Below are 26,730 nucleotides of genomic sequence, written 5' to 3' on the forward strand. Positions count from 1 at the left end.
GACTGAGACTTGTGCAATCCCGGTGAAAATGTAGGAGGCGACCGTACGATACGCAATTCAGTTGGTGCTTAGAGTCCCGTGGGATTCTAGAGATAGAGTGTATAGAGATACGAATTCGCAATTAGATTACGAGGGTTCGATCGCTGACGGTAGGGTCGAGGGGTCATCATGTACATGCATGACTGAACATTCGTAGTTCTCCCTTTATTTGTCTCTCGGTGCGCCATACGAAATACATAGACAAGCGGGAGCTATTTTGTATCATTATCGGTGCCAACGTTATCAACGATGATGGTAATAGTGGACCGCTAGGTTTGAAAATTATGCCACGCGTACGCCACGAGAAAGAGCGAGTGGGCAAATAATCAAAAGAATTGATAGCGAAATGATTACTGGGCGGACGTGTATGCAATTTTGTGAGGTTTTATAGCCTCCGTAACATATCTGCCGTATCTCGCGCGCGTACGCGCAATTAGCGAGTTAGCTACCGTGTAATCACGCGTATCGTAAAGGTGTACGAAGAAACGATCGGTGAGCTTGGCATTCAGTTCCACGTTCCGTTCGGTGGATGAATCCTGTGTTTAAAACCGATTTAAACACAGGGCAGCAGCTATTATTAGCCAAAGCTCCAAAACGCGTAGTGTCATGTTGTAAAGATCACTCGCGAAAGAGTCACCACATTCAACCAGTCAGCCAGTCGTGACATTTAGCTGTTACATCTACGTTGACGTAAGACACGTATATTAGCCGCGATAAAGTGTGTCTAGGGTGTTGCGGTTTATTTTACAGCGAGTCTGCATTTACGAGAAACATCTCAATTCTTCGCGACTTCTTTCTCTACAGTCTGCAAATGGTTAAATTCTTGCATAATTTTTCGTGGAATTTTCCATTCGATTCCCATTTACTACGTTTACTACACCTGAAGGATACGTTCCTCTCTTCGAACGTGTTATCTTTATCGCAGCGACTAGTTTTAGAGTTGTCAAACCAACAAGTTGGATTAACGGAATTCCTTGATTTTGCTTGTTTCAGGTGTCCACCGGCCAACACATGCAGCTGACAGGCGATCTAAAGCCGGTGGTGTCAGTCGCGGCGCAACAGGGCATGTACTTCAACCAGCAGCAGACGCAGAATCAGGCTGGACCCGCCGCCAACCAAACTGACACCTACTGCTCGGTCTCCCAGTCCCAAACCATCAACTTCACTCAGCAAAGCCTGAGGCAAAGGGCGGCGGCCGCGGCCGCGGCCGCCGGTGGGGTACCGCAATCTGCTGCCCCGGGCCCGGGAGCACGTGGTCATCCGCAGCAGGTACCACCAGTCCAGGTCGATCAGCATCAGCACGCGAAGCTTCTTCAGCAACAACAACTGATGCGCGCGCAACAGGTAAATGATCTGATCGTTCGGACTTTGGCGTCAAATCTGCGTAGGGCGTTCCGCGCCCTAATCTCGTCAGGAATCTCGAGATTCACGACCGCAACAGCGATGTAATGCAGCGATTTCGTTCCACGGCGGCTACCTTTGCTCGCGCGGATTTGCATAAAGCGACAACACGCAACGGCTGAATGGACGTGTGCAAAATTGTTTTCCAGATATGCTGATTACGATATTAAATTTTTGTTCATAAAACTTCTCATTGCCGGTAATGTGACGGTTTGGTTCTGCGGTTTGCGTGCAATTATGAATATATGAATAAAGTATGATACATTTTCGTACGCGTTGCTTTTTTATCGCATTTTCGCATTTTCGCACTTATTACGTTTTCGTAGTGATCGTTCACGCTTTACTCATATATGGGAATCCTTCGCCATACGCGACTCGCACAGGATTCCACGAGTCGTTGCGCCGATAAACAGTATCGTTCCCCGCGACTCCCACCGTGACGATCGCGAGATCGCGACGCGATACCTTCGGGTGGCGCATTATCCGAGACATTAAGCTTGTATCCGGCAAGAGAAAAAGAGAGGAGTGAAAAGAGAGAGAGAGCACGCGACATTCGTGTGCAACAGGTACTGCTGCCAGATCTTTTGCAACTTTTGTCCCACCGCGTTGAAAGAAGCGACGCAAATAGGACAAATGGCACGCGCGCGCGGGGGCCTTCCTTAGAGAACGCGGTCGCAGGAACAATGAACGAAAAGTTTTTGCACCGCTACGGATGGAGTTTCCTGCGGGAGTTCGCCATATCATCGAGAAGCGGCGGGATATTGTCGAATATTAGCATTTTTCGCGATTACTCGCGCTTCACACGAGATTAAATGTCCTCGGTATCTGTGCCCTTTATTCCTGACAATTTCTCGTATCAATCAGCCTTTTGGATCGCCCCTGGGATCGCCGTAGCTGCAAAAATAAAACTAACTCTCTTCTCTCGCGTATCTGTGCATCGGGGTTTGATCCGTTGATCCCAGCAGTTATCACATGGTGCAATGATTGCGCGATCATTCACGAGTCGTCACTGGGAAACGATTGAGGATTGATTTAACAACGCGAAATCATTGCGCGCAACCGAACGAGTCGCCTAGATCTCGCAGCGTTCATCCGTTGCTGGATGACTCAGTCACAGAGCGACGTGATCATTATCTTGATAATGCTAAGGTACCGAAGACGACGTCGCTCGTGCTCCAATTACTAATTGTATGTTTCACGCGGCTGGTTAGTCATCCGCTCTTCCAGGCACAGCTTCGAGCTACGAGCGAGAAAGCAACGTTGTCATCCAGAAGGGCGCAAACTAGCTTGATGATTTTATTATTGACTTGACGTAAAGCTAACGTAAATTCCACCGTCTAAAGTTGGTGTACGTTATGCAATCCGGACTTCCGGATTTGCGAAGACATTATGAGATGTTGGAATGATACGTTGATTAAATTAACAATCGGTAGTTTATTCTCCTTCGGGTTTCCGTACACGGCATTATATGCGTTTTGTACATTGTGGATCGCATTTTTTGCTTTCTGACGACACGCGGTTGCGAGGAAAGTCCGAGATGAAGAGACGCAGGATAATGCAACAGCAGCAATCGCCGCAAACAGAGCCAAGCATGAGTTTGCCGTTGCTCTCCTCTCGTCTCATCGTCGCGTCAGACACGTTCACCCTTTCACGCTCTCTTTCTCTCTCTTTCTCTCCCTTCTTCTCGCTTCTCTCGTCCCTTTCGCCATCCGCCCGCTCACCATCTCTCGTTCGTCGCGCCAACCGGCGTCTCTTTCCACTCTCGACCGAGCAACAACCTGCGATTAGGCGAGCAACGCCCTTCTGCTCTCTCGAGACTTCGCGAAAGAGCTGCGGAGACCGTGACGAACCGATCTTAAAATATCGGCACGTAGCGATCAATTCGCATTGATCGATCCTCCGCATGCGGAAGGATCACAACGCGACATTGGTATTTATGATTATATCATGAGTTGTCACATTACGCACGTATCCAATTGTTGCCTTGTCATTTTTGCAGGTGATGCAACAGCAACAACATATGGCAAGTGGAATGGGGGGTGGAAGGCCACCGCCACCCGAATACAAGGCCGCAGCCCAAGCGCAAATGATGCACGCCAGTATAGGGATGAGCCAGCAAGCGAGATTCGCGAACGCTGGACCTATGCGCAGAGTTGCGCAACAGCCTATGCCGCCATCGGGTAAGCTTGGAAAAATATTTCGTTTTTTTTTCTGTTTCTTTTACCCTCGCAACGCAATCGCTGCTTCCCCTGCTTGGTAGTTTAGTGCCCAAATGAAGACACTTTACGATAATTAGTTTTAACGATTAAAAGGTACAAATTTAGTGAAAATTAAATTTGACATTAGATGGTGAGCTAAATATTACGCGTGCGTGTGAATGTTTCCATTTTTGGACTTTGGATTTCTTGCGCGTGAAATATTAGCGCGGAAAGAATTTGACCGAGCGTGAATGCGACGCTGACGTTCTCCTGGATTCACTCCAACCTAGATAGGAGAAAGGGAGAACCGGCAGGGTAAAGGGGCAAGGAGACGCAGAGAGGGAGTCGAAACTATCCTCATATACTCTGGCCTCTACAGGACTCCTATCGATCGGGTCGACGTCGGTTTTCCCGAGATTCCGTCAGAGTACGAAAATCTGCAGATCTTACTGCATGCTGTCCCCTTAGTGCGATCCCTGTTCAAAAGTATTCGAAATCTCGGATTGTCATTTGACGTAAATAATTCCGGCTATTAGAAATATATCGTTTCTTGGGCATTCTTGGGATATTATTACAATTCCTCTTGTTTATAGATTTTCGTTTGTAGATTTAATTTTCATTAAATTTCCCAACAGGATGTAAGAACAATTTCGTATCTTAGAGGTATCGCTTTTTATGGTTTGCTTTAATATCGCCACAATCTATCATGATGACGATGAAGATAATAATTTAATTACTTTTCGTCTTGTGCAGCTCGTGAGACGCGAGTTCGCGCGAATTTTAACAGCGGCGCGGCGCCTACATTATATGGTGCGTGGATGATGTCCACAGGTCCGATGATGAGGCCACAAATGGCGCAACAGCAGCAGCAGCAGGCGTTACACGCGGCCGGTGGTAATATGTACATGGGCGGCGGCGGAATGGCCGCCATCGGCAGTATGCATCAGATGCACCAGCGGCTAGGCTACCCGAGAACCAACAATCAACGGCCGCCTAACGTCAGCGTCGGCCCTCCGGATGGCCTTGGGAACAGCATCGCGGGTCGCGGCCCTCAGCAGGAGTGGCGACACGGACTGATGTTGCAACAGCAGGGCTTTCAGATGCGATCACAATTCAACCAACAAGGTCACCAAGGTGAGTACCGAGCCAGAAAGACGAAGATAGAAAGAAGAAGAGAGAGGAACATCTTTTGTCGTCGGTATCGTCGCGATATCGCCGGAAGGAAATAATCGTGACATTGGTCACCGATCGGTAGTCAGCCTTGCTCAGATCAACCTTTCCTTAGGTAGTCGTAGCGTCAGAGAACACATTAATAGAAATATTTCATTCGATATCGTGTAAGGATGTCACACGAAGATGTATGCAGATTATATTCATAAAATCCATCAACTTACGGTTTAACTCGCAGTATGAGCGACAGATAATTTTACAGTTCACTGTCGCTCGTAAAAATGACTTTCGTAGAAGTGACACGCGGGATTACATCGAGTCGCATATGATTCTTCGCAGGTGGCTTCGGCATGGGTGGCGCGAGCGGCACGATGCAAATGACCGCAGCGCAGATGCAGCATCAGCAGTTAATCCGCACACAGAACGGCGGCATCGCTGGATCGGGGATGGCCAATAGCACGCAAATGCAGCAACTGTTGACACAGCAACACCAACAACAGACACTGGCCATGCAGCAGAACAACAATCAGATGTCGTTGCAGATGCAGATGTCACAGACAACCTCCGTGAATTCAGTCAACGTCGCCGGAACCGGTAAGCGAAACACATGAAATATTCGGTCGGTCAAAAGTTTCGTTCGACTTTTACATCAAATTTCACTTTATTGCATCGAAATAATCGAGCCAAATTTTTTGACTGACCTAATATTTCGAGAGTACGTTAAAAATGATACGAGAAAAGTGCTATAGTTTGAATGGAAAAAATTCACATTGCTCACGTAAATCACGGAAATAGAACGTTTCAAATCATCGAATTATTCAGATTAATTATATTATTTATACTCGATTTATATATCAACATATAGCAACATTTAATTATTTATTCTAGAGACGAGTAATACTAGAGATAACGTCCAAAGATCTGTCTATCAAAAATTCTCGAAGCGGTTTAACAGTTTTCAAGATAAGTAACTGACGAATCGTGTGCCCCAGGTTCCCCATTGCATCCTCATCAGCAGTACGGCACCGGTAGCCCGGGAGTGCGCAGTCTACCACCGCCGCAGCAACACGCTCAGCCACCACCGGCCACCGCTACAGACCCGTCCGTGGCAGCCGCCGATTTCAGCCTCGAATTCCTAGAGAACCTACCTACGGGAGACACGTCGAATTTCAGCGCTCAGGAGTTACTTAATTCTCTCGACTCTACGGCCGGTTTCAATCTCGACAATATTCTATAATGGGGCCACGCCTGCCGCATTGGTCGGTCCGGATGTTGGTGCACGATATGCGAGTGAACTCGATCGTTTCGAAACTGCGTACTTGGCGTGACGGTATCGGCGAGTCGCATCTCGTCGTTTATTCGTGCGTCAATCTGCACTCTTACGCTTTATCACGCAATGGAAATATCTCTCCTACTCGATTTCACAATTATACAATAAATTAATTTACGAAAATGTTTTTTTCTTTTAAATATAAATTATTAACTGTGTTAATTTAACATCTAATCTTTTTGGCATTTCAAGATACAAAGACATTTAAGTGATTTCAGTGGATTCAGATGTTTTTCGAGTCTAAAACGGTATGATATGATGTACATAAATAGTCAACAATCCAGTAAGAGAAAACTAAAATTGAAACGAAAGAGTTAGTGCGGATTGGCCACGTATGCGATGCCGTTCATCGCGCGAGTACTCCGTTACGCTTAGATGGCTGACTGACCAAATTACCCACCGGCGCGACGGCGTTTCAGAGAATCGGCCGCAGCGCATCCTCGGTCGCTGCGCTCTTTCGCGACCGCCAACTGTTCTTCTAGGCAATCACATTCTAGTAAAATTTAATTTTATAATAATAACTGCGTCGATGCGAGGGAAAGCTAGCCCACTAGCTAGGGAGACGTGGGATATCAAGAGGTACGTGGAAATCGTTCCATCATTCGTTTTCCTATTCGGCGACAATCGCGCACTTGGAGAAAAGAGAAAGAAAAGATACGCGAGGGAACCGCGATTCCTATTTTTTCAAGTTCGCCCGCGACTGGCTGCTATCGAGAACGATCGATGAGTCTCCTCCGAGTGCTCGAGTCGACGACACCTACGGTGACCTCGACGGGCACTCCACGGGACGATTCTCCTCTCTCCTGATCTCTCACGTCGAGTTCTGCGCGATTAGATAGAGAAACTGACACGAGGCAAGGACGAATTAGGATTCACCTAGACTATGAAAACCTATTCGGCTGTAAAGGATTCGTTACCTTGCGCCGGCTCGTACAAACGGTTCAGATTTCTGGACACGCGAGCTCGGCCGGGCGTTAATTATTTCACCTTATAAGGATAATAATGTAATAGTTAACGGTTAGAGAGTAGCGTATTTAATTATACCGTTAATGCCGTGTATATATATATACAATTAACAGCAAGTCAATTATGGAACATTCAACTTTGAATTCGCGCGGCGCGACGCGAGGTCGCGCCGCCTCTCCGAATTCGATCGATCCTGGGAGATTCTTACGTACGAGAGGAGGAAGGCTGCTTCTTGAGAAAAGTGAAAGAAGCTTCCTAAGCTGCATCGCTAGCGTTACACGCGAGATAAGAGAAAATCTTTTCATTGTATATAGTTATTGAAAATTAGAAAAATTTTAGGCATTAAGATCGCACAGTTTAGCGGAGTACAGATATAAGGAAACTTATGATATAGATAAAAATTACGATAATGATAATAGTGATTAATGACGACGACCGTAATACGGCGATGCAAGTGGAGAAACGCGTGCAAGGGAAAATCATGCGAGATTGCGAGAGGGAGAGTGAGCGTGGTGAAAGGTGTGAAACGGATCAGCGATAGAGCACATTTGTCCGATCGATGAGTATATTTATTAAGTTTTAATCCCGAATGTGCTGTGTCGCGCCACGTCGAAGTTGTACACGAATTTAATCACGGTGGGGTAGATTCCGTTTTCGATGCGGCGAATTACTCGTATTTTCGGAAAAGCAATCTTTCTCAGAGAATTGCGCGGAGTGTATCGTCCAAGAGTACTTCAACTGTTTTTTTTTTTGTTTTTTTAGATCTGTCAAAAGATAATTGTGCTTTCTTTCGGATTTTTGAGGAAGTCGTGAACGAAATCGATCGTTTGTATGCAGAATCGTTTAAATTATACGTAGTTCGATGCTACAAGAAAAGGAATCTGCGACTATTCTTCCAAATAGCGATACATTCCATAGATAACAAAAGGGGTAGCGATCTGTGGTTCGTCTAATCAAAAGTACCGTGTTTTTAAAAGGAAAAAAATTCAGAAAAGAGAGAGAATATGTTAATGTTCATGTAATATAAGAGGAGTAGTTAACGAATGCCGTGCTTACGCAGCAAGCACATCCTCGACCGTTCGCCGAAAGTGTGCACGAGGACTTCCGATCGGATTTGATCGCTTATCGTGATTCTCCGCTGGAAGTCAGCGGGTCCCGCGCCAAGTGGATTAGCAAATAATAATATTAATAATAATCATTTTTTAAATTCTCATTCGGGCGGAGTGACGCTATCGTCTTATAAAATATTGGGGCCACAAAACACATAATCTAAAACAAGAGAGGTAACGGAGGGAACAGCTCTGATTCTCTCGCGTCAATGTCTTTGTAAAACGAGAAGATCGACGAAAATCGCCATTTCATGTTTCTTTGTCGTTTTGTACGTTTCGCAAGAGAGAGTGAGAGAGAGAGAGAGAGAGAGAGGGGAGGGTGAAGAGAGAAAAAAACACGGATAGGCGGAACTGCGCGTGTCGTAGAAAGAGCATCAGGGACCAACCAAGAGAGCAAAGAGTGCGTGATGTCAATTGTCATTGTGGATCGTTGCCTCTCTTCTCGAACCGATGTCGGGGATGTCGATAGCAGTGCCTAAAACGAAAAGAAGAAAAAGAAAGAACCTTGCCCGAGTTTGTTAACCGAGTTAGAAAATTGGCTGCGACGCCAACGTGTGTACTCAAGGAAATCTTGACGGGAAATCTTGCACGTACGCACAAGCCACATCGCGACGGCGCATCGTTCATGAGACCTCGATTTTTACACTGTCGACAGTCGATCGTGAAGAGAACACGACAACTGAGGCGAGGGTTGCGACGTATTAGTTTCTCGTGGGCGAAACGAGGGTTGGTTTGGGGGAGGGGAGGGGAGGGGGGCGGGGCGCATATACATTTATCTCGTATATATAATTATTTATAAAAACGTAAACCTACAGATACTTATAAAAACATTATGACACGGGCATTTCGTATATATGGACTGAATTCCATGTTGAATTTCGAATTGTTATTAATAAAAGCGTTGAGTTCCTATAAAGGTATCTCTTCACTTGGACTTGACTCTTCCAAGATCTCCGCTTCGTTAGCGATATCGTTATCGTGCTATCGTGCGTTGTCGTTCAACGGAACATCGAATAATGGCCGAACGAAATGAACAATTCGATTCGTTCGCGTTACGCTGGAAAATCCAGAGACGATAAACCATCCGCGGCTTATCGCACCGTATCGATCCGTCCGAAAATTAATGCGCGTCGCTTCGGTTGCCCCCCCCCCCCCCCGCGGGAGTTGTTTGCGATCGGCGTTTCAACAACACGAGATTTTCCGCGTCTCCAGTTTTCTCATGTTTCGTTACTGTTTCATCTAGATTTCCGAGTTATCTCGATTCGAATTTTGCATTTTAGTTTTTATTCTGATTTCGCGAGCGCGAAATGAAGCCGAAGTAATCGCGCGTCTCCGCTTTTGCGAACTTTCACGAGAGCAATCTCGAATCTTGCTTCATTTTATTTTCCCTCTTTCATCCTTGACTTGACAAATTTGCCGTCCTCGAACGAAGAGCCTGGCTGGCCCCTTGCGCGTTTCCATCTGTGTTACCGTCCTACACTAGGTCGAATGGCAGCCTAACGTTACCGCTCGTGGGTGGGCCTCGTGGCAGGGAGGATCAATATCACCCCGTGAGGGAGAGAAAACGAGCAGACCGAGAATGGGAGCAAAGGGGGTAGAAGCTGGCCGCGATGAGGGATAAGGATTACGAGGGCGGCGACGGTAGCGACGGCGGCGGCGGCAGTGGCGGGGGTGGCGGTGGCGGCGAAGGTAAAGGCGGCAGGGGCGAGTGGGGTGGAGAGTGACGGAAGGGGGCTGAATCGCGCGTACCCCGAAAATGTCAATTCGCTGTTCCGGTTTCTCATGAAATTACTATCGTGATAAGGGTTGACCCCGTTTGATTTACAACCCCCATCTCGACAGCAGCTTCTCACTTCGCAGGCGGCGAAGCTCTAAGTCAAAGAGTGCGTTAAGATGTTTCGTCGTCATCATCGTTATCATCAAGCCGGCCGAGTGTCCTCCACTTGTTCATCCTCTTTTAATTATATTACCCGCACGACGACGCGCGTTAGCAAATCACGCCGAATTGAGGGACGTTGAAAAATCCAGTCTCCGAGAAATATCCTTGAAATACACCGTGAGTTGATTCTCGTGCGACGAGCTGCCGAGGACGACGGCGGTGACGACGACGGTGGCGGCAGGCATTTCGCGCGAGCTGCGCTCTCATCGATCCAATGCGCGCAAGCGGAACAACGATCCACTGGCCGACATCACACTCTCGTATGTCTCGTAACAATGCTCTAGAGTAACACACAACGACGGCCGAGTCGCTCACGAGTATTTATCGCGCGAAACACGATACCGATTACTATCGATCTCTGCGATAATAACGATGCGACGTATGCGCGGAATCCCCGAATGATATCGCGAACTTGTTTAAACAAGAGCGTTTAAAAGAAAATACGATGCCAAAATCACATCGCACTCAAGCTCCGAGAAACGAGGATGAATCGCACGATGAAGAGCTTCGTCGGGTGAATGCTCATCTCCTCGATGATACCCTTCCCTCTTCCTACGCGATTTTCTTTGCTCGACGAAAGCAGGACTCGAAGAGAGGATCCTGTCAAGCGACTGTCGTAGACACACCGAGACACAGTCGGCCGAAAGAAATTTAGATATCAATTAATCAGCATGGAAAATATTTAGCGGGATCAGTATTTCATACGCGAAACGGTTTTGATATGTATAAAGAGAAAAAAAATGTGAAATAAATTCGACGATTATGGGGGTGCGGCCTTTAGTACTACAAGTGCTTCAAAACACAAAAAGGAGGGTAGAAAGTATTTTGAAACATCTGAAATACTAAGACCGCATTCTATCTGTATCGACGAAGAGACTACACGATGACGTGCACGACATGCGTCCCCGAGTTTCTTTCCTCGTCGCCTGTAAATACCGTAGTAGAGATGGAAGAGAGAAAAGGTAGTGTCCTCTCACGAAACGAACGCGGTGCGAAAACGCGGGGGGGGGGGGTTTCTTCTTTTTAACGTCATCGCGACAATCGACAGATTGTGCGGAGTCTCGTTCAAGCCGTGCGTTCAGCACGGCCGAGAGGATCCGAAGAAGGATCAATGAGAGGGTGATTAACGCGTTCGTGATCGGGGGGTGCATTGTCGATTATCGGTTCGCCAAATCCGCATGCGATGCGCGCGATCGTGCGAGACAGCAATAAAAGAAAGAGAGAGAGTATGTATTGTGTATATGCGCATGTGAAAGAAACGGACGGAGAGTGAATAAAGTGCGAGAGAGAATGCAAGAAAGAGAAAAAGCGAGTCTGTAAATAATAGTGTTGCATTATTATTTATGTTGCTACCAGGGCAAATAATAGTAAATTATCGTAACGATACGTAATTTAATGAAAAGAAGAAGATGGCAGAGAGAAAGTGAGGATCACACACACACACACGCGCGCGCGCGCGCGCGCGCTCGCGGACAATGTGTATATGAGTTACAGGTATATCTCTCTCCTGGTAAAGGATACTTTACGGATAATTATTTTTATTACTATTACTATTAAGTGTAATTTATATATATATATATTGATTATTATATTATTATATTATATATATAATATGATGATTATATATTATTATCATTATATATATATATATATATATAATTAGTTATCGCTATTGTCATTATATAATTATGATTATCATTGTTATTCCTCGGCCAATGATCTCAAAAGAAAATAGCGATTGCGTTCGAATGAGAGAATGCGCAACTAAAATCATTACCAGTTTTGTGAAATTCATTCGAAGACATTCATACGCGCGAAATGGATTCCCTTCATTCAATGACACGACAAACATTTGCGTTTTAAAAGTGAATTTTATTTCTGGCCTACGTACTCTCTAAACATGTTTATGGTGTAATCAGAACCCTCAGTATGTCAGCATTTCTTCCGCCGATCATTGTATTGACCCTTTTTTTTGTGCAACAACGCATTCTGTTTCGCTAGAACAGTTCCCGATCTTACGTTGCACGAGAAACGTGTGGAAATTTAATTTGGTTTTAATTGCTGTGACATATAATAAGATATTTCGATTAATGAATGCCAAATCGGGAAAAATAAATTTATATATAGCCTTGGCCACAAATACAAATCAATATGTTACAGATTTAATGAAATATAAAAAGCTTTTATATTAAATTATGTGTATATAATATACAAATATCGCTGGATATATCTTATTAAAATATCTACCAAATTCCTTAATCAGAATTAAGTAAAATTGCTCGATATTTATGGCCAAAGCTCTGCGATTAATATGTGATCTGATACGAGATTGCGTTGCTTACGTACAATCCATTTTTTATCCATATTTGTTATAAATATTAAGTCGAATTCGTACAATTTATTTACATACGATCTATTTAATGTATTTATTGATTATTACACCGTTACGAACCGTTTTATAAACTGGAAGAAAAATACTGGACCAGTATTCTTGTTCGCAATTGGAGTAAACTGCAAATTATAACTGACATATCGAATCATCTTGGTTTCATTCATGTAACGGCGATGCAACGCTAAGCAATTTATTCATGAACATGTTTTATCGGATGAGAGTCAAGACATTTTTTCATGTCTTTGTATATTTTTATGCAATGTTGTAGAATGATATTGTTTCAGATATATTATACAGATAACAATAAACAAATTTATATGCAATATCCAGCCTATCAATACTAATTCTTTTTTTTTGTTATAAACATCATGAAAATATAATAGGGTCTGCGCCAATACGACTACATTCTTTTAAAATTCTATCGTCAAGGACAGAGGCTTATAGTGGGAGTTTTTTACAGAAAAGGACGGGACTAATTTTTATTCCCATGCCACTTCTCAGCAACTTCTAGTTATCCTGTTACGAAATTAGTTTTCCGGGCGAAAAAAGTAGGCCGACAAAATAGTGAAAAATTTCCAAAGAATAATTTTTGGAATCACATGGTGAAATTCGTTAAATCGGAGCAATTCCTGGAATTGCAATTCTTGGAATTTGTCTTTATGTTTTACCTCTTACCAATTCACGTTCTCTTATTACGAAATTAATTTTAGCGTCAGAAAGGTAAACCTGAAGAAAAGGGGAGCCATCTCCGATGACCTTGACATATGTTATAACGGTGACCCTCCTGAGTGATCTTCAAAAGATTTTAGCCGGCGCTCGTTGTTCATTAAAAAGTTATTAACAAAAGAAGTTTAATAGTTTTGCATGTGTTTTCAGCAAGCGAGGCAGCATGTACGCATGCTGCGGAGGGCTCCACTTCCAAAAAATCTAACCTAACCCAACCTCTGTTTTTTATTTTGCAAAGTACATGCGTAAATACAGTGGGTTCCGCCCCCCCCCCTGCGAGGTGGCTCCACTTTCAAAAAATGTAACCTAACTCTTCTTGTATTCGTAGTCAGTCACTTTTGTTATGCAGTCTGCTCCAGATCTTTGAGATATACATTCTGTAGTAATACTCTATTACGTGAAAATATAATAATAATGTATTTACACGAATTCTTAAATTTAACATACAGTTACGATAATCTAATACAATATCTTAGTGACAAACAAGTTATTCGCAGCAGTGTGCAGTGTCCGAAATGTGGCAATATTATAACTTACAGCAAGACGGATAATAGTTATACTATGCACTGCACTAATGCACATTATAAAACTGTACCTAAACGAAAGAAACGAAGAATAATATGCAATTTTAAAATTAGCATATTCAACAATACTTGGTTCTCTAATACTCATTTAGATATTGTAAAAGTGAGCCGATTTATTGCATATTTCTTGACAATACAACCACCACGTCATTCGTTTCTATGTAATGAATTGGAGTTACCTGAACATACTGTTGTAGACTGGACAAATTTTTGTAGAGAGGTACATTTATTTTACTATATATTCATATTTATTCATACTGAACATATCTCATCTATATTTTATTTTATAGTTATTAGCACAGTATTTCGTAAAGGAACAGCAACAACTTGGCGGACCAGGAATTATCGTAGAAATAGATAAGGCGAAAATTAGTAAAAGAAAATATAATAAAGGCCGTATTTTACAAACAAAGTGGGTATTTGGCGGAATAGAACGCAACAGTGGCAAAGTGTTTATTGTTCCTGTAATAGACCGAAGTTCCAAAGCTTTATTACCATTAATTCGCAAATACATTGCTCCTGGTACCACTATTTATAGTGATTGTTCATCCGCATATTATGAACTCAAAAATGAGAACTATGTACACTAAACAGTGAATCATTCACAAAATTTCGTTGATCCTACTACTGGAGTACATACTCAGAACATAGAGAGATTATGGAGAGAAATGCGTGCAAACATTCCACGTTTTGGTACCCAGAAAGATAATTATGACCACTATATCGCAGAATATTTGTTCAAAAGACTTTCTCCTTTTGATAAACGTATTGATGATTTCTTTCATATTATGGCAAAAATGTACCCGTTAGATAGTAACTAAGTCATTAAAACTATCTCATGAAACACTTTAGGTTAAAGTGAAGAATACTTTGTACTTATATTGGGTCATTAAGTATGAAACTTTACAAATAGAACATAAACTTTTGCATTTTTTGGCACATGGACATGATTTATTTTCAATCGAAGTATGCGCCCATGTTATCGACACACTTCTGCCATTTTAGTGGTAGTTGGTCTATGCTTCTACTATAGAAGCCACGAGTACGGGAATCGATGAAGTCGCGGAAAGCTGTTTCGACTGCCTGTTGAGAATTGAAGAATTTCCCCACCAAGAAGCTGTCCAAATTTCGGAAGAAGTGATAGTCGGTAGGTGATAGATCTGGTGAATATGGTGGATGACGGAGAGTTTCCAATTCCAACTCCTGTAGCTTTGCCACGGTCAGTCGTGCAGTGTGCGATCGAGCATTATCATGCAACAGGATTGGCATTGACCGATTGACCGATTTCGGTTGTTTAATAGCAAGTTGTTGCATCATTTCGTCCAGTTGCTTGCAATATACTTCAGCCGTTATCGATGTACCCGGTTTCATAAAGTTGTAGTAGATAACACCTGACCTGGACCACCAAACAGTCACCATAAGCTTCTTCTGTGTAATGTTGGGTTTCGCGTGATGTCTCGGTGGTTCATCAGCGTTCGACCACTGATGTGAGCGTTTACGATTGTCGTAGAGTATCCACTTTTCATCGCAGGTCACAATTCGATTAAAAAAAGATTCATTTTTGTGACGGGAAAGCAAAGAAAGTGAAGCCTCTAGACGTTGCGCCTGCTGCGCATCGGTCAATTCGTGCGGGACCCATTTGTCCAACTTCTTTATCTTACCAATTGCAGCTAAATGAACCAATATGGTGGGTATGGAAACATTGAATATCGATGCCAATTCACGTGTACTTTGAGATGGATCGGACTCTACTACGGCTCTCAAGTGATCATTATCCACCTTCGTCTTTGGTCTTCCACGTGGCTCATTAGCGAGACTGAAATCTCCATCTCTGAAGTTTTTGAACCAATCGCCCACCGTTGCTTTAGTAGTTGAACCTTCACCAAATACAGCGTTGATATTACGAGCTGTCTCCGACACCGTGGTTCCACGGCGGAACACATATTCATAAATCCCACGAATTTTGGACTTTTCCATAGTTCTATAAAAAAGAATCGACCAATAAAACTAATGAAGATATTTGAAGAAACAAATATGACATTTGAAGAGCGAACATACATCTATCACACTAACCTAACCTGATACTGACGTCTGGCGCCAAATTTGAGATAACAAATGTTAAAGATGGCGCTTTTACATTTGTAAAGTTTCATACTTAATGACCCAATATTAAAAGAAACTATTCTAAATATTAACGATTCACTGCTTTAAATGACTTTCCTTCCTTCGTTCATATACATATTCGTCGTTTATGTCTTTGAATAATCAAAATAACTACTACATTTTCGAAACTTCTTTTGTTAATAACTTTTTAACAAACAACGAGCGACGGGTGAAACCTAGTGCGGGTTATTCGGGAAGGTAGCCTTTGTAATATATGTCAAACTCACGTCCTTGCTTCGCGTGGACAGTGAAAAATTCGTGCAAAATCATTAAACTTTTTATGTTAATAACTTTTTAATATATAACGAGCGCCGGCTAAAACCTTTTGAAGGTTACTCAGGAATGTGTTCTCTATTATTATATGTCAAGTATTATCATGTATTATCTATGATAATATATGTCAAGGTCAAGGTCATCGGAGATGGCTCCCCTTTTCTTCAGGTTTACCACAAAAAGATCAAAGAGCTGACGGAAAGTGAAGATACTAGTTATGAGGTCTGTTCTTTATTGCTGAACTCCCTGCACTGGGCTGCACTAGTTCAGAATTTATCTTTTTTACTCCATATTAGGAGGAAAAGGATAAACTCTGAACTAGTTCAGCCCAGTGCAGGGAGTTCAGCAATAAAGAATAGATCTATGGTACCTCCACCTTGTTACCAATACCGTCATCTTGCATCAGCTGAACAGTGAGAACAGTGGTGCTTCAGCCAGCGTAAACGTAAGCAAAGAGCACGAGAGAGCAAAAGCACCTTTTCATCTCTCATCACGCCCTCCGCCAATCACGAAGCCTCTTGAGGGATGTCTCTAGTAAGCATAAGCAATAAGCTGATCGACCCATGGGCCGGTATTCATAGTCGAATCTTATATTTAAGACCGTCTTAAGTTTATCCGAAGATGCTATATGGATCATTTCATTGGCTATGGAGTATCTGAAGATACACTAAGACGGTCTTAAATATAAGATTCGACTATGAACAACGGCCAAGAATACAAGGTGATCCATTCCCGAGGATGCGCAGTGGTTCATGCTTTTTGACCAATCAGAGTTTGCCCACAAATGCTAAAGCAATATGGCTTCTTCTATGCGTGTCTGAAAGAATATTAGGTTAGTTTAAGGGGAAGCTGGAGTTGCTAGTGAACTATTTTTTCATTATAGCGATGGTAATTGCAGTTTCGAAAATTCTCTTTATTGCTTGTGCAGAATAAAAAATCCTTTTCCACAAATGAAGTATAGATAGAAAGAAAGCCCGCTCTACAGGACTATATTCAAAATGGAAAAAAGTTAGAAAAGACAAATGCAAGTTTTTAACTTTTTTCCATTTTGAATATAGTCCTGTAGAGCGGGCTTTCTTTCTATCTATACTTCATTTGTGGAAAAGGATTTTTTATTCTGCACAAGCAATAAAGAGAATTTTCGAAACTGCAATTACCATCGCTATAATGAAAAAATAGTTCACTAGCAACTCCAGGATCACCTTAAGCCTATTACACAATGCAAAGGAACAGGCAACAGGAACAGGGAATAGCCAATCATGTTGCTCGATTTGGTCATCCGTACTCAAATCGTGTAACGCGATTGGTTATTCCCTGTTCCTGTTGCCTGTTCCTTTGCATTGTGTAATAGGCTTTAGCCACGTGAACTGCGTGTTGCATGTTTGTGACGTTCGTGACAACAGTGAAGATATTTATTTTATTATTATTTATTTAATTGAGTATTATACAGGTAAGTTATACAAAGATATAAATCAACCGCGAAACAAAAGTAAGGGAGCTGTGACAATTGTTAATTATTATACATGTTCTATTTAGTTTGCAACGATGCCATCCTGTTGCGTGAAATACTGTACGAGTCGCACATCGTACAAGAAGACACAAAATGTTAAATATTTGAGATTTCCAAAAGATGGTGTCATTCGTCAGCAATGGCTTGATGCCTGCCAAAACAACGGGTATAAATATCAAAGTTGATACGGGTAAGTAAATATAATTAACTTTACCATACATGTCTTTCGAGTCCGAACAATTTTATTGATAGAAGTTTATCGAAACTGAATATATATATATTGTAATATGTATGGTTTATATACAGTATATATACAGTTTATATACAGTTTATATACAGTTTATATACAGGTTTATATACATAAATATATTATGATATAATTGTAGCAATGATATGCAGTAATCATTTTGACGATGATTGCTTCGTAATAGAACAGACAAAACCAAGAGTGAAAAATGGACCTGTGAAAGAAATAAAATGATTAAAAAAGGATTCAATTCCAACAAAAATGTTAATATTAGAAAAAAAAACAAGAAAGGAATGCCAGAAAATAAAAATAATATGAAAAGGAATGAAGAAAGTGAAGTAATGTAAGTATTTTCTATATTTGTAAATGTGTTTAAATATGTTAAATATGTTCCGATTTTCACATGAGTATGTAAAATAAAATATCTCTTTACATTCTTTAAGAATAAGGACTGGAGTACCAACGTACACAGAACTTGTGGAATATGTACAGGAGAAGCAACGTTTGCGCCACAAAGAAAGTATGCAAAATATGGAAGTAGAAGCTGTAGAAGATATAAACGATACTAATTGCATTGAAGAAGTGGACTGTATTACAACAGAAACTATGCAACATATGGAATTGGAAAATGACACAACAAACATAGAGACGTATGTAGTACATATTTCTCCAAAACTACTTATAAGCTTTATATACTATTATATGCTATGTCTTTATATATACAGTTTATATCACAACGGTCTATTTTACAGAAACAAAAGGGTTGACAATCATACAAATGTTTCAATACAAAATGCATCAATGAAAACATTAGTAATGTAGCTACAAAAATCAGAGGAGATAAATTGCAAAACATTGAAAGAAAAAGAACTATTGGAACAACAAAATGTACAGTTACGTATGGAAGTAACAAAGTTACAAACAGAAATACTCAAAATGTCAACGGATAAGCAGAAGCAAGAAATCGACATTTTAAAGAAAGTATTTACACCAGGCCAAATTGCGAGGTTAACGTCATCAACAAATAGTCGTATACAGTGGTCGCCGGAAGATATAGTATCTGCAATAAGTTTACGATCATCAAGTCCTAAAGCCTACAAATATTTACGAAATGTCAAGAAAATGTACCATTACCGTGTCCAAACACTTTGCACAATTGGATTGCTAAATTTAATGTTTCATGTGATATTTTAACTGATGTTTTAAAAATAATGTTTAGTAAAGGATATGACCTCTCAGTAACAGAAAAATTAACTATTCTGACATTTGACGAATTATATGTCTCCAATAAAGGAGATATAGATCGAAAACAGCAAAAAGTATATGGACCTCATAAAACCTGCCAATTCATAATGGCTCGAGGTTTATTTATAAACTGGAGGCAACCTGTATTTTATAATTTTGATACAGCAATGTCTCAGGAAATTTTATTGAGTGTCATTCAACATCTATATAACATTGATTATATTGTCCTTGCTGTAACATGTGATATGAGTCCAACCAACATGAAAGTATGGAAAGAATTACAAATCGGAGTGGATAATAATGAACAAAACAGTACAAACACCGAGAAGAAATGTTTTATTATACATCCTTCAAATATTATAAAAATATTCTTTTATGCAGATGTACCTCACTTAATAAAACTTGCAAGAAACAATTTTTTGGACTCTGGATTTAACATATAAGGAGTTTCTGTCGATAAAACGTGTCTGAAAGAATTATTAACATTAAATGAAAGAGATCTAAAAATAGCGCATAAATTGAACAGAATGCATATTGATGCCAAAGGAACACAACGGCAAAACTGGCTGCACAAATCTTTTCCAATCAAAATGCGTTAGCATTAAGATGGTGTGGAGAAAACGGTTTTATATCTTGTACACATTGGAAACACACTTCTAACGTACTAAAATTATTTAACGACTGGTTTGACATTTTTAATAGTAATTTGAAATACAGTAAATGTACTGAATCCCCAGGTAGAACATAAAACTCATAATGACATCATGATGACATCACTTAAAAGTCATTTCAGAAAAATCATAATGATCTCATTCGATACATTTTTAGCAATGTTTCAGTGACTTATGTTTGATCTCATATTGACTTTAATATGACTTCCAAAGAGAAGAATATTACACAAAATTGAACGGTAGTAGCTTTTATTTGCATAAACAATTATATAACTGTAAAAAAAACATAAAGTTATAAAATCTAACCGCCTATTTAAATCTACTACGTAAAAAAACTTAGTCTTATAAACATTAAAGAAATGATAGTTAACTGTTCTGAGGAATGTGCGCGTTAAAATAATTATAAAATTATTGTTATAAGAGAAAATAAAGGTCATTGCACTAAATATGACAGCCGATTTAAGAAGTCCTATACTACTACATAACAAACTTAAAACATTAAAATAAACGATAGTTAATTGTTTTGAGGAATTTGCGCGCCGCGATTAAAATAATTATAAAATTATTATAAGACAAAATAAACTTCATTGCACAAAACATTAATAGCCTATTTAAGCCCTATACTACTACACTATGGTGTCTCTCTCCCTCTACTGAAGTTAATAGTTCTACATAAAAAAATTGGTCTCATAAACATTACAACAAACGATAAATGAAACGAATGAGCTGAGGAGTTTGCACGACTAGATTTTCCGCTGATTACTTGTGTAGAACCAACGTGACATCTTCTCCGCTTGTACCAAATTGCTATCAGGGAATGCTTTTAAAACAGCACATATGTATAAAAAGAGATTAATGATGTTGCTCACTTAAAAATAAGAAATATCGTTTATGTACTAAATTTGAACTTACAAATAATTGCTTCATGAAGCTTCGTATTTTCGAATTTCAACTTTACTGAACCTGATCCTGCATAATTTATCATACGAGCCAAAGAATTTGTAATTACTTTTGGTAGAATACGGCCGACAGCTGTATATTCGTCAGTGTGTTCATCAACTTTAATTAGTTTAGCAAAATAATCTACCTGAAAAAGAAAAGAAATTTAATTATATATAACACAAACTGTACACATATTTAATTATGAATTAACTGATTACTATTATTTCTCTTTATATCGACAAATTGAACTTTTCGTCATTGAAGTCAAAAAGAAATGTAAAGAACTTTATAATATTTTCACGTTTCGCAACTTTATTATAGACTATTATTAGAGCCAAAGATTTCATTGAGATACAGGCAAATTTTTATAAAACTTATTTGTAAACATGTAAAATGCAATAAAATAATGTTAATAGAAATCAAATATACAGGGTGGCCCATTTTAATTTATACAGTCGATTTTTTAAAAAACTAAAAGAGATACGAAAAAATGTTTCAGACAGACATGTCACGATTTCGAGGGGGACATAAGATGATACCATTGGTTTGACCTTGAATAGTCGTTTGAAGGTCACGCGAAGATCACCTTCAATTTCTTAAATTGAAACCCCAACTTTTTATTGCAGATTCTTATTCTCCATCGAAAAGTAAGTAACTTTTGTCTGAAACATTTTTCCGAAAAATGTCATCTTATGTCCTTAAAACGATCTTCAAGATGAGTTTTGAGGACATTTTAAGGACATAAGATGACATTTTTCGGAAAAATGTTTCAGACAAAAGTTACTTACTTTTCGATGGAGAATAAGAATCTGCAATAAAAAGTTGGGGTTTCAATTTAAGAAATTGAAGGTGATCTTCGCGTGACCTTCAAACGACTATTCAAGGTCAAACCAATGGTATCATCTTATGTCCCCCTCGAAATCGTGACATGTCTGTCTGAAACATTTTTTCGTATCTCTTTTAGTTTTTTAAAAAATCGACTGTATAAATTAAAATGGGCCACCCTGTATAAAATATAGTGCTAATGTAAAAATAACCTACAAAAATGAAATAGAATATAGCTATCAAGTACAACTTGCAAATTTTGTCACTATTACAACATTAATTACTAACTTACAGGATAAAAGTTAGTATCATGTGTAAGAAACTTTTGAAAATCTGAGAAGGAATCTTCATCAGTTAAGGGGAGTGTAGGGAGTTCTTTCGGTTTAATAATTTTTTCTTCTTCTGGAGCCAACTTGCGATGAATCTTATGAAGCATCAGAATGACATGCTCTACTTTCCCATTCAATTCCTCTTGCCTATCTACCAAAATCTGAAGAATAGCAACACGAGAATCTGAAATGAAGTAACAATATGATGATGTCAAAGTCGAATAAAAATCAGTAAAGAAAGAGAGAGGTTGGAGATTGAATAATGTTTTTATGAATGAATTCGTAAAATTATTTGTCAATGACCAGTAAAAAAATAGAATTTAATAAAAAAAGAATTAACAATTTACCTAATTGCATATGCACATTTTTCATCAACGATGGCAAAGAAGCTGAAACATACATACAGTTAAATCAAATATCAGAACAATTAATCAAGGACTTAATACACAGTCAGCAGAAAATTTGTTATAGCCCAAAAATAACATATAATCTTACACTTCTGATTTGACTGGAGAGTCACAAGAGATTTACAAGATGTTGAAGTATCTCTTTTTGTAGAGGTTTCATTAAGAGATATAGTTTTTTCGAAAGATAAGGGAGACGTTCCACTTATTGGTAATTTATTTTCTAGAGGTGGAGTATTAAAACATGATGGATTGTTGTACGCTACAACAAATATTCAATTGAGAGCCAATATTTCATTGTAAGAAGAATAGTAAATACATGACTACGCTATTTAAATATTAATTGATATATCATGCATGTAAGCTGAAAAATCAACCAAACAATAAAACATAGATACATACAGTTTGAACGGGATTGGGAAGTTGCAGCTTTTGTGGATTCAACTACAGGAGAAGTCTTGTCCAAAACTTCAGATAAAGTACCTTGAATTTCAGAAAGAAAACTTTATTTCTTTATAAAACAGTGCTAATAAATAATCATAGAAGTTATTTTCATTCTTACCTTTCACGACAGATGAATTACTTCAACAGCAAATTTTTCCAGATAAATATTAACATCACTAGGTCTTCCAGAGCCCAGATAAACAGCAATCAAAAAGGGATATTTGCAATCCCAAAATTTGCCAAGAATGGGCCAGAAATGCATCTCGGAACTTTTGCTTAAAGGAATGCTATCTATATTGACATCTATCAGTATTTCACCATGTTGACGAATATATTCATCAGAAAGTAGTTGTCTAATATTCAGTTTTATTCCTTTGTACCAAAACAGCCCATTATCTATATCAGAGACAATAACTTTTCTCGAAGTATACAACAGTCTTGTGACTCTTAGGCAGAGAAGGAAAAATTAGCTGTAACAGAGTCAACAATTCATCAATTTTTTTTCTTTGATATTCCACGCAAAGCCCATTCCCTTATCCGCTGTTTAATAAATAATTGTTCTGGTCCTCCTCTTTATCATTACAGTTCAATGTTATATTCACATCATTCTGTTTATCTTGCTCATCTCTATTGTCATGCATATAATCACTAATAATACTCTTGTTTTCACTGCTACTGATGGAATTATCAAAAGAATCAAAATTAGGATCTAAATTAGGGGTACTATTCTCCTGCAAATCTATAATGTTCCTTTCAAAAGAATCTTCACTCTCAAGATCATAATCAGTAATATTCTCCAAATTAGGAATCCTATTATCATCACTGTCATTGTCAGAATCGAATAAAATAGATCTTCCCATACAGCACGAAAACATTTCAGAAATATTTCAGAAGTATTTCATCTGACAGATGAAAGCATCTCATAAACATTGCAAAATGTTTCTGCAACAGTTATGAGACAACTCCGGAATAGCAAAATGTCCGCGATACTTGCATTCAAAACCTTATAGAAAGGTTGCTGAAAGGTATAGATCAATCTGCAACCTTTCTGAAATATTGCCGAAAGATTATTAAAATAGCTGAAATCTTTTTGATATATTACTAAAGGTTAATTGAAATAATTTTGAAACTTTCCTATGATGTTGCACATAAATTACAAAGCTCTTATTAAAATAAATTGAAAATACTTCAGAAATTATATTTAAATTTATTATACGAGTATTCAGAAGATTGCAAATACTAAAAAGTTATAATAAAAATTATATTGGGTCGTCCGGAAAGTTCGTGCCGATTTTGAAGGAAAATTCAAAGGCAACATTTTTTTATGTCGATAAATATTTATTGACTTATGTATGCACCGTTTTGTTTCACAACCTTTGTCCATCTTTCACGCAACTGGAAGATTTCATTCTCCCAGAACTTCTTAGGTTTCTCGGCGAAAAACTCCTCAAGGTGGTTTTTTATGTCGATCAAAGAGTCGAAGTTCTTGCCGCTAAGAGAATTTTGCACAGACCTAAATAAGTGAAAGTCTGAAGGTGCAATGTCTGGTGAATACGGTGGGTGAGGTGGCACATCCCAGCCAAACTCCAACAATTTTTGTCGGGTAGTCAAAGAAACATGAGGTCTGGCATTGTCCTGATGGAACACGACGCCCTTCCTATTAGCTAATTCTGGACGTTTTTCCTGAATCGCTGTCTTTAATTCGTCCAGTTGCGAGCAGTACTTATCTGCATTTATCGTTTGGTTGTGTGGTAGGAGCTCATAATATAGGATTCCTTTCCAATCCCACCAGACACAGAGCATGACTTTTTTTGGATGAAGGCCAGCTTTCGGAGTGGTTAATGCTGGTTCATTTCGCTTACCCCAGGATCTTTTTCGTTCTACATTGTTGTAAATGATCCATTTTTCGTCACCCGTCACTAATTGCTTCAAAAATGGTACGTTTTCGTTGCGTTTGTACAGCGAGTCGCAGATGGAAATGCGATCCATTAAATTTTTTTCGGCTAAATTATGCGGAACCCATACATCATAGCGACTTACGTAACCAAGCTTCACTACATGATCGTGGACAGTGGTTTTCGATATTTTCAGTATCTCTGCTAATTCACGTGTCGTGTAGCACGGGTTATTCTCGATCAGTGTCTTGATTTGGTCATCATCAGTAGTAGAGGGTCTGCCCGAGCGTTCTTGGTCTTTAAGGTTAAAATCACCAGCTCTAAACTTAGCGAACCACCTACGTACGGTTCTTTCAGCTAAAGCGCCTTCTCCGTAAACAGAACATATCGAATTTGTTGCTTGTGAGGCAGTTTTGCCTTTCCGGTAATAGAAAAGCATCAAGTGTCTAAAATGTTCTTTGTTTTCTTGCATCTTCAAAAGAGTACAAAACTGACACGAATCAATTTATCTGAAACAACTTTTTTCCTAAAGATGCGTTGAAATGTCACCTTTAAGCATATGTATATAAATCGTATGTTTTCAATAACATTGATATATTCAGACATGTTCCAACGCCATCTATTAAAAATCGGCACGAACTTTCCGGACGACCCAATATATAAAATGTATTTATTATTTTTATTGTACGTTTTTATTTAATATTTGCAATCTAATTAATATAATAAATGATTTCTGAAATATGCTTAATGAAAAAAATACATAATATATATAAGATGTATATAGATATACATATACATAGCTAAACCAAGTATTCACCAAGTTTTCCTTTAAAAAGCGTGAATTGTTGGCACATTGACAAAGAGCCATTCTTATATTATATATTTTCCTTTTTCTTCCTCCAAATAGTTGATTAAAAGGAAAGAATTATATAGATATATAATTCTCTGTTCAACCAACACTTATATTTGAAAGAAAAAAAGGATATGTGAAGATAATGCATTTTTTTGTCAACTGGTTAGCTTCACTAAAGATCGAATACTTGGTCTAGGTATATATATATAAAATTTTACTTTTTACAATATTCACATTTTTTTAAATTTATTGCATGTGGTAGGTCTTACAAACATTTCTGTTGCAACATTTCATATGACATTGCGGAATCCTTTCAGAAATGTTGCATATGAAATGTGAAATCTTGAAATGATTTTAAAACCTTCCTGAAAGCTTTCTGTATTAATCAGTGCTGTATGGGTTGTAGCTCTTGCTTGAAGCTTGGCTAATTTGATACGTTTCATAGCACTAATTCTATATTTCAATGCTATCTTTCGTTTAATTGGTGGACTCTATGAATATAAAATAGGGAATAAATTAATTATATAACACGGCACGATTAGAGTAGATTAAAACAGAAATTGAAAGAACAAGTAAAAATTGAAAAAGTTAAATGAGGCTGGAAGACTTCAATCGTAGCTTTCAAATGAGTCATGCGGTGCAGAAATAGGTTAAGAAATAGGTTAAGAAATTAAAGAAAGGATTTTGTGATGAAATAAGTTTTAAAGTTTACCTTATTCTTATTTCCAGACATGATGAACTTAATTTTTTCAGCAATCTGTCTAAGAAAAGTTTTATGTACTGTTACTCGTGACAGTACCCGAATATCTACCATTCAACGATTTCCCAGATCGCAAAGATGATGAACAAACAAAACAATCGCATATTGGCTGTGGCGGAAAACGATCCTAGCGAATTCTATTGATTAAAATAACATTCTCTAAGGCCGGTATTCATAGTCGAATCTTATATTTAAGACCGTCTTAAGTTTATCTGAAGATGCTGTATGAATCATTTCATTGGCTATGGAGTATCTGAAGATACACTTAAGACGGTCTTAAATATAAGATTCGACTATGAATACCGGCCTAACAAT

The 26,730-nt window shown here is 39.2% G+C and overlaps 4 protein-coding genes across 10 annotated transcripts in view; 3 read left to right on the top strand and 1 right to left on the bottom strand.

Annotated features, from left to right (window-relative positions):
- Positions 1 to 12,867, top strand: part of LOC105283081 (neurogenic protein mastermind) — a 138,683-nt gene extending 125,816 nt beyond the window's left edge. For 2 of the 3 annotated variants that reach the window (XM_011345541.2, XM_011345542.2), the window contains exons 3-7: positions 1,033 to 1,383; positions 3,440 to 3,620; positions 4,470 to 4,772; positions 5,148 to 5,402; positions 5,801 to 10,893. In XM_011345541.2, the coding sequence (XP_011343843.2) occupies positions 1,033 to 1,383; positions 3,440 to 3,620; positions 4,470 to 4,772; positions 5,148 to 5,402; positions 5,801 to 6,045 (1,335 nt within the window). In that variant the 3' untranslated portion in view covers positions 6,046 to 10,893. Of the gene's footprint in view, positions 1 to 1,032; positions 1,384 to 3,439; positions 3,621 to 4,469; positions 4,773 to 5,147; positions 5,403 to 5,800 lie in introns of all 3 variants that reach the window. The other variant, XM_026969909.1, reaches the window with a different exon arrangement.
- A 464-nt stretch (positions 12,868 to 13,331) lies between these two features.
- On the top strand, positions 13,332 to 14,756 carry LOC105283073. Its single transcript, XM_011345531.3, has 2 exons — positions 13,332 to 14,074; positions 14,145 to 14,756. Exons 1-2 carry the CDS (start codon positions 13,685 to 13,687, stop codon positions 14,442 to 14,444), a joined length of 690 nt encoding a protein of 229 aa, XP_011343833.2. The 5' UTR covers positions 13,332 to 13,684; the 3' UTR covers positions 14,445 to 14,756.
- A 3,164-nt stretch (positions 14,757 to 17,920) lies between these two features.
- Positions 17,921 to 20,783, top strand: LOC105283071 (transposable element P transposase). Its single transcript, XM_026969578.1, is given in 5 exon segments — positions 17,921 to 17,990; positions 18,187 to 18,325; positions 18,491 to 18,704; positions 18,870 to 19,169; positions 19,172 to 20,783. Coding segments are annotated over 5 exon segments (1,287 nt in total). The 3' UTR covers positions 19,736 to 20,783.
- LOC113561915 lies at positions 20,198 to 26,554 on the bottom strand. Of its 5 annotated transcripts, none has more exons than XM_026969538.1 (8): positions 26,368 to 26,554; positions 23,026 to 23,182; positions 22,866 to 22,946; positions 22,555 to 22,725; positions 22,407 to 22,448; positions 22,023 to 22,243; positions 20,876 to 21,050; positions 20,198 to 20,783 (listed from the first exon to the last, which is right to left on the bottom strand). In XM_026969538.1, exons 5-8 carry the CDS (start codon positions 22,429 to 22,431, stop codon positions 20,707 to 20,709), a joined length of 498 nt encoding a protein of 165 aa, XP_026825339.1. In that variant the 5' UTR covers positions 22,432 to 22,448; positions 22,555 to 22,725; positions 22,866 to 22,946; positions 23,026 to 23,182; positions 26,368 to 26,554; the 3' UTR covers positions 20,198 to 20,706. The 5 variants fall into 5 exon arrangements, with proteins under 5 accessions (XP_026825339.1, XP_026825338.1, XP_026825336.1 ...); XM_026969537.1 differs by having other exon boundaries at positions 23,026 to 23,303; XM_026969535.1 differs by having other exon boundaries at positions 23,026 to 23,377.
- Between the last annotated feature and the right edge of the window lie 176 nt (positions 26,555 to 26,730).

This window comes from Ooceraea biroi, chromosome 5 (genome assembly GCF_003672135.1).
Source record: "Ooceraea biroi isolate clonal line C1 chromosome 5, Obir_v5.4, whole genome shotgun sequence".
Taxonomy (NCBI): Eukaryota; Metazoa; Arthropoda; class Insecta; order Hymenoptera; family Formicidae; genus Ooceraea; species Ooceraea biroi.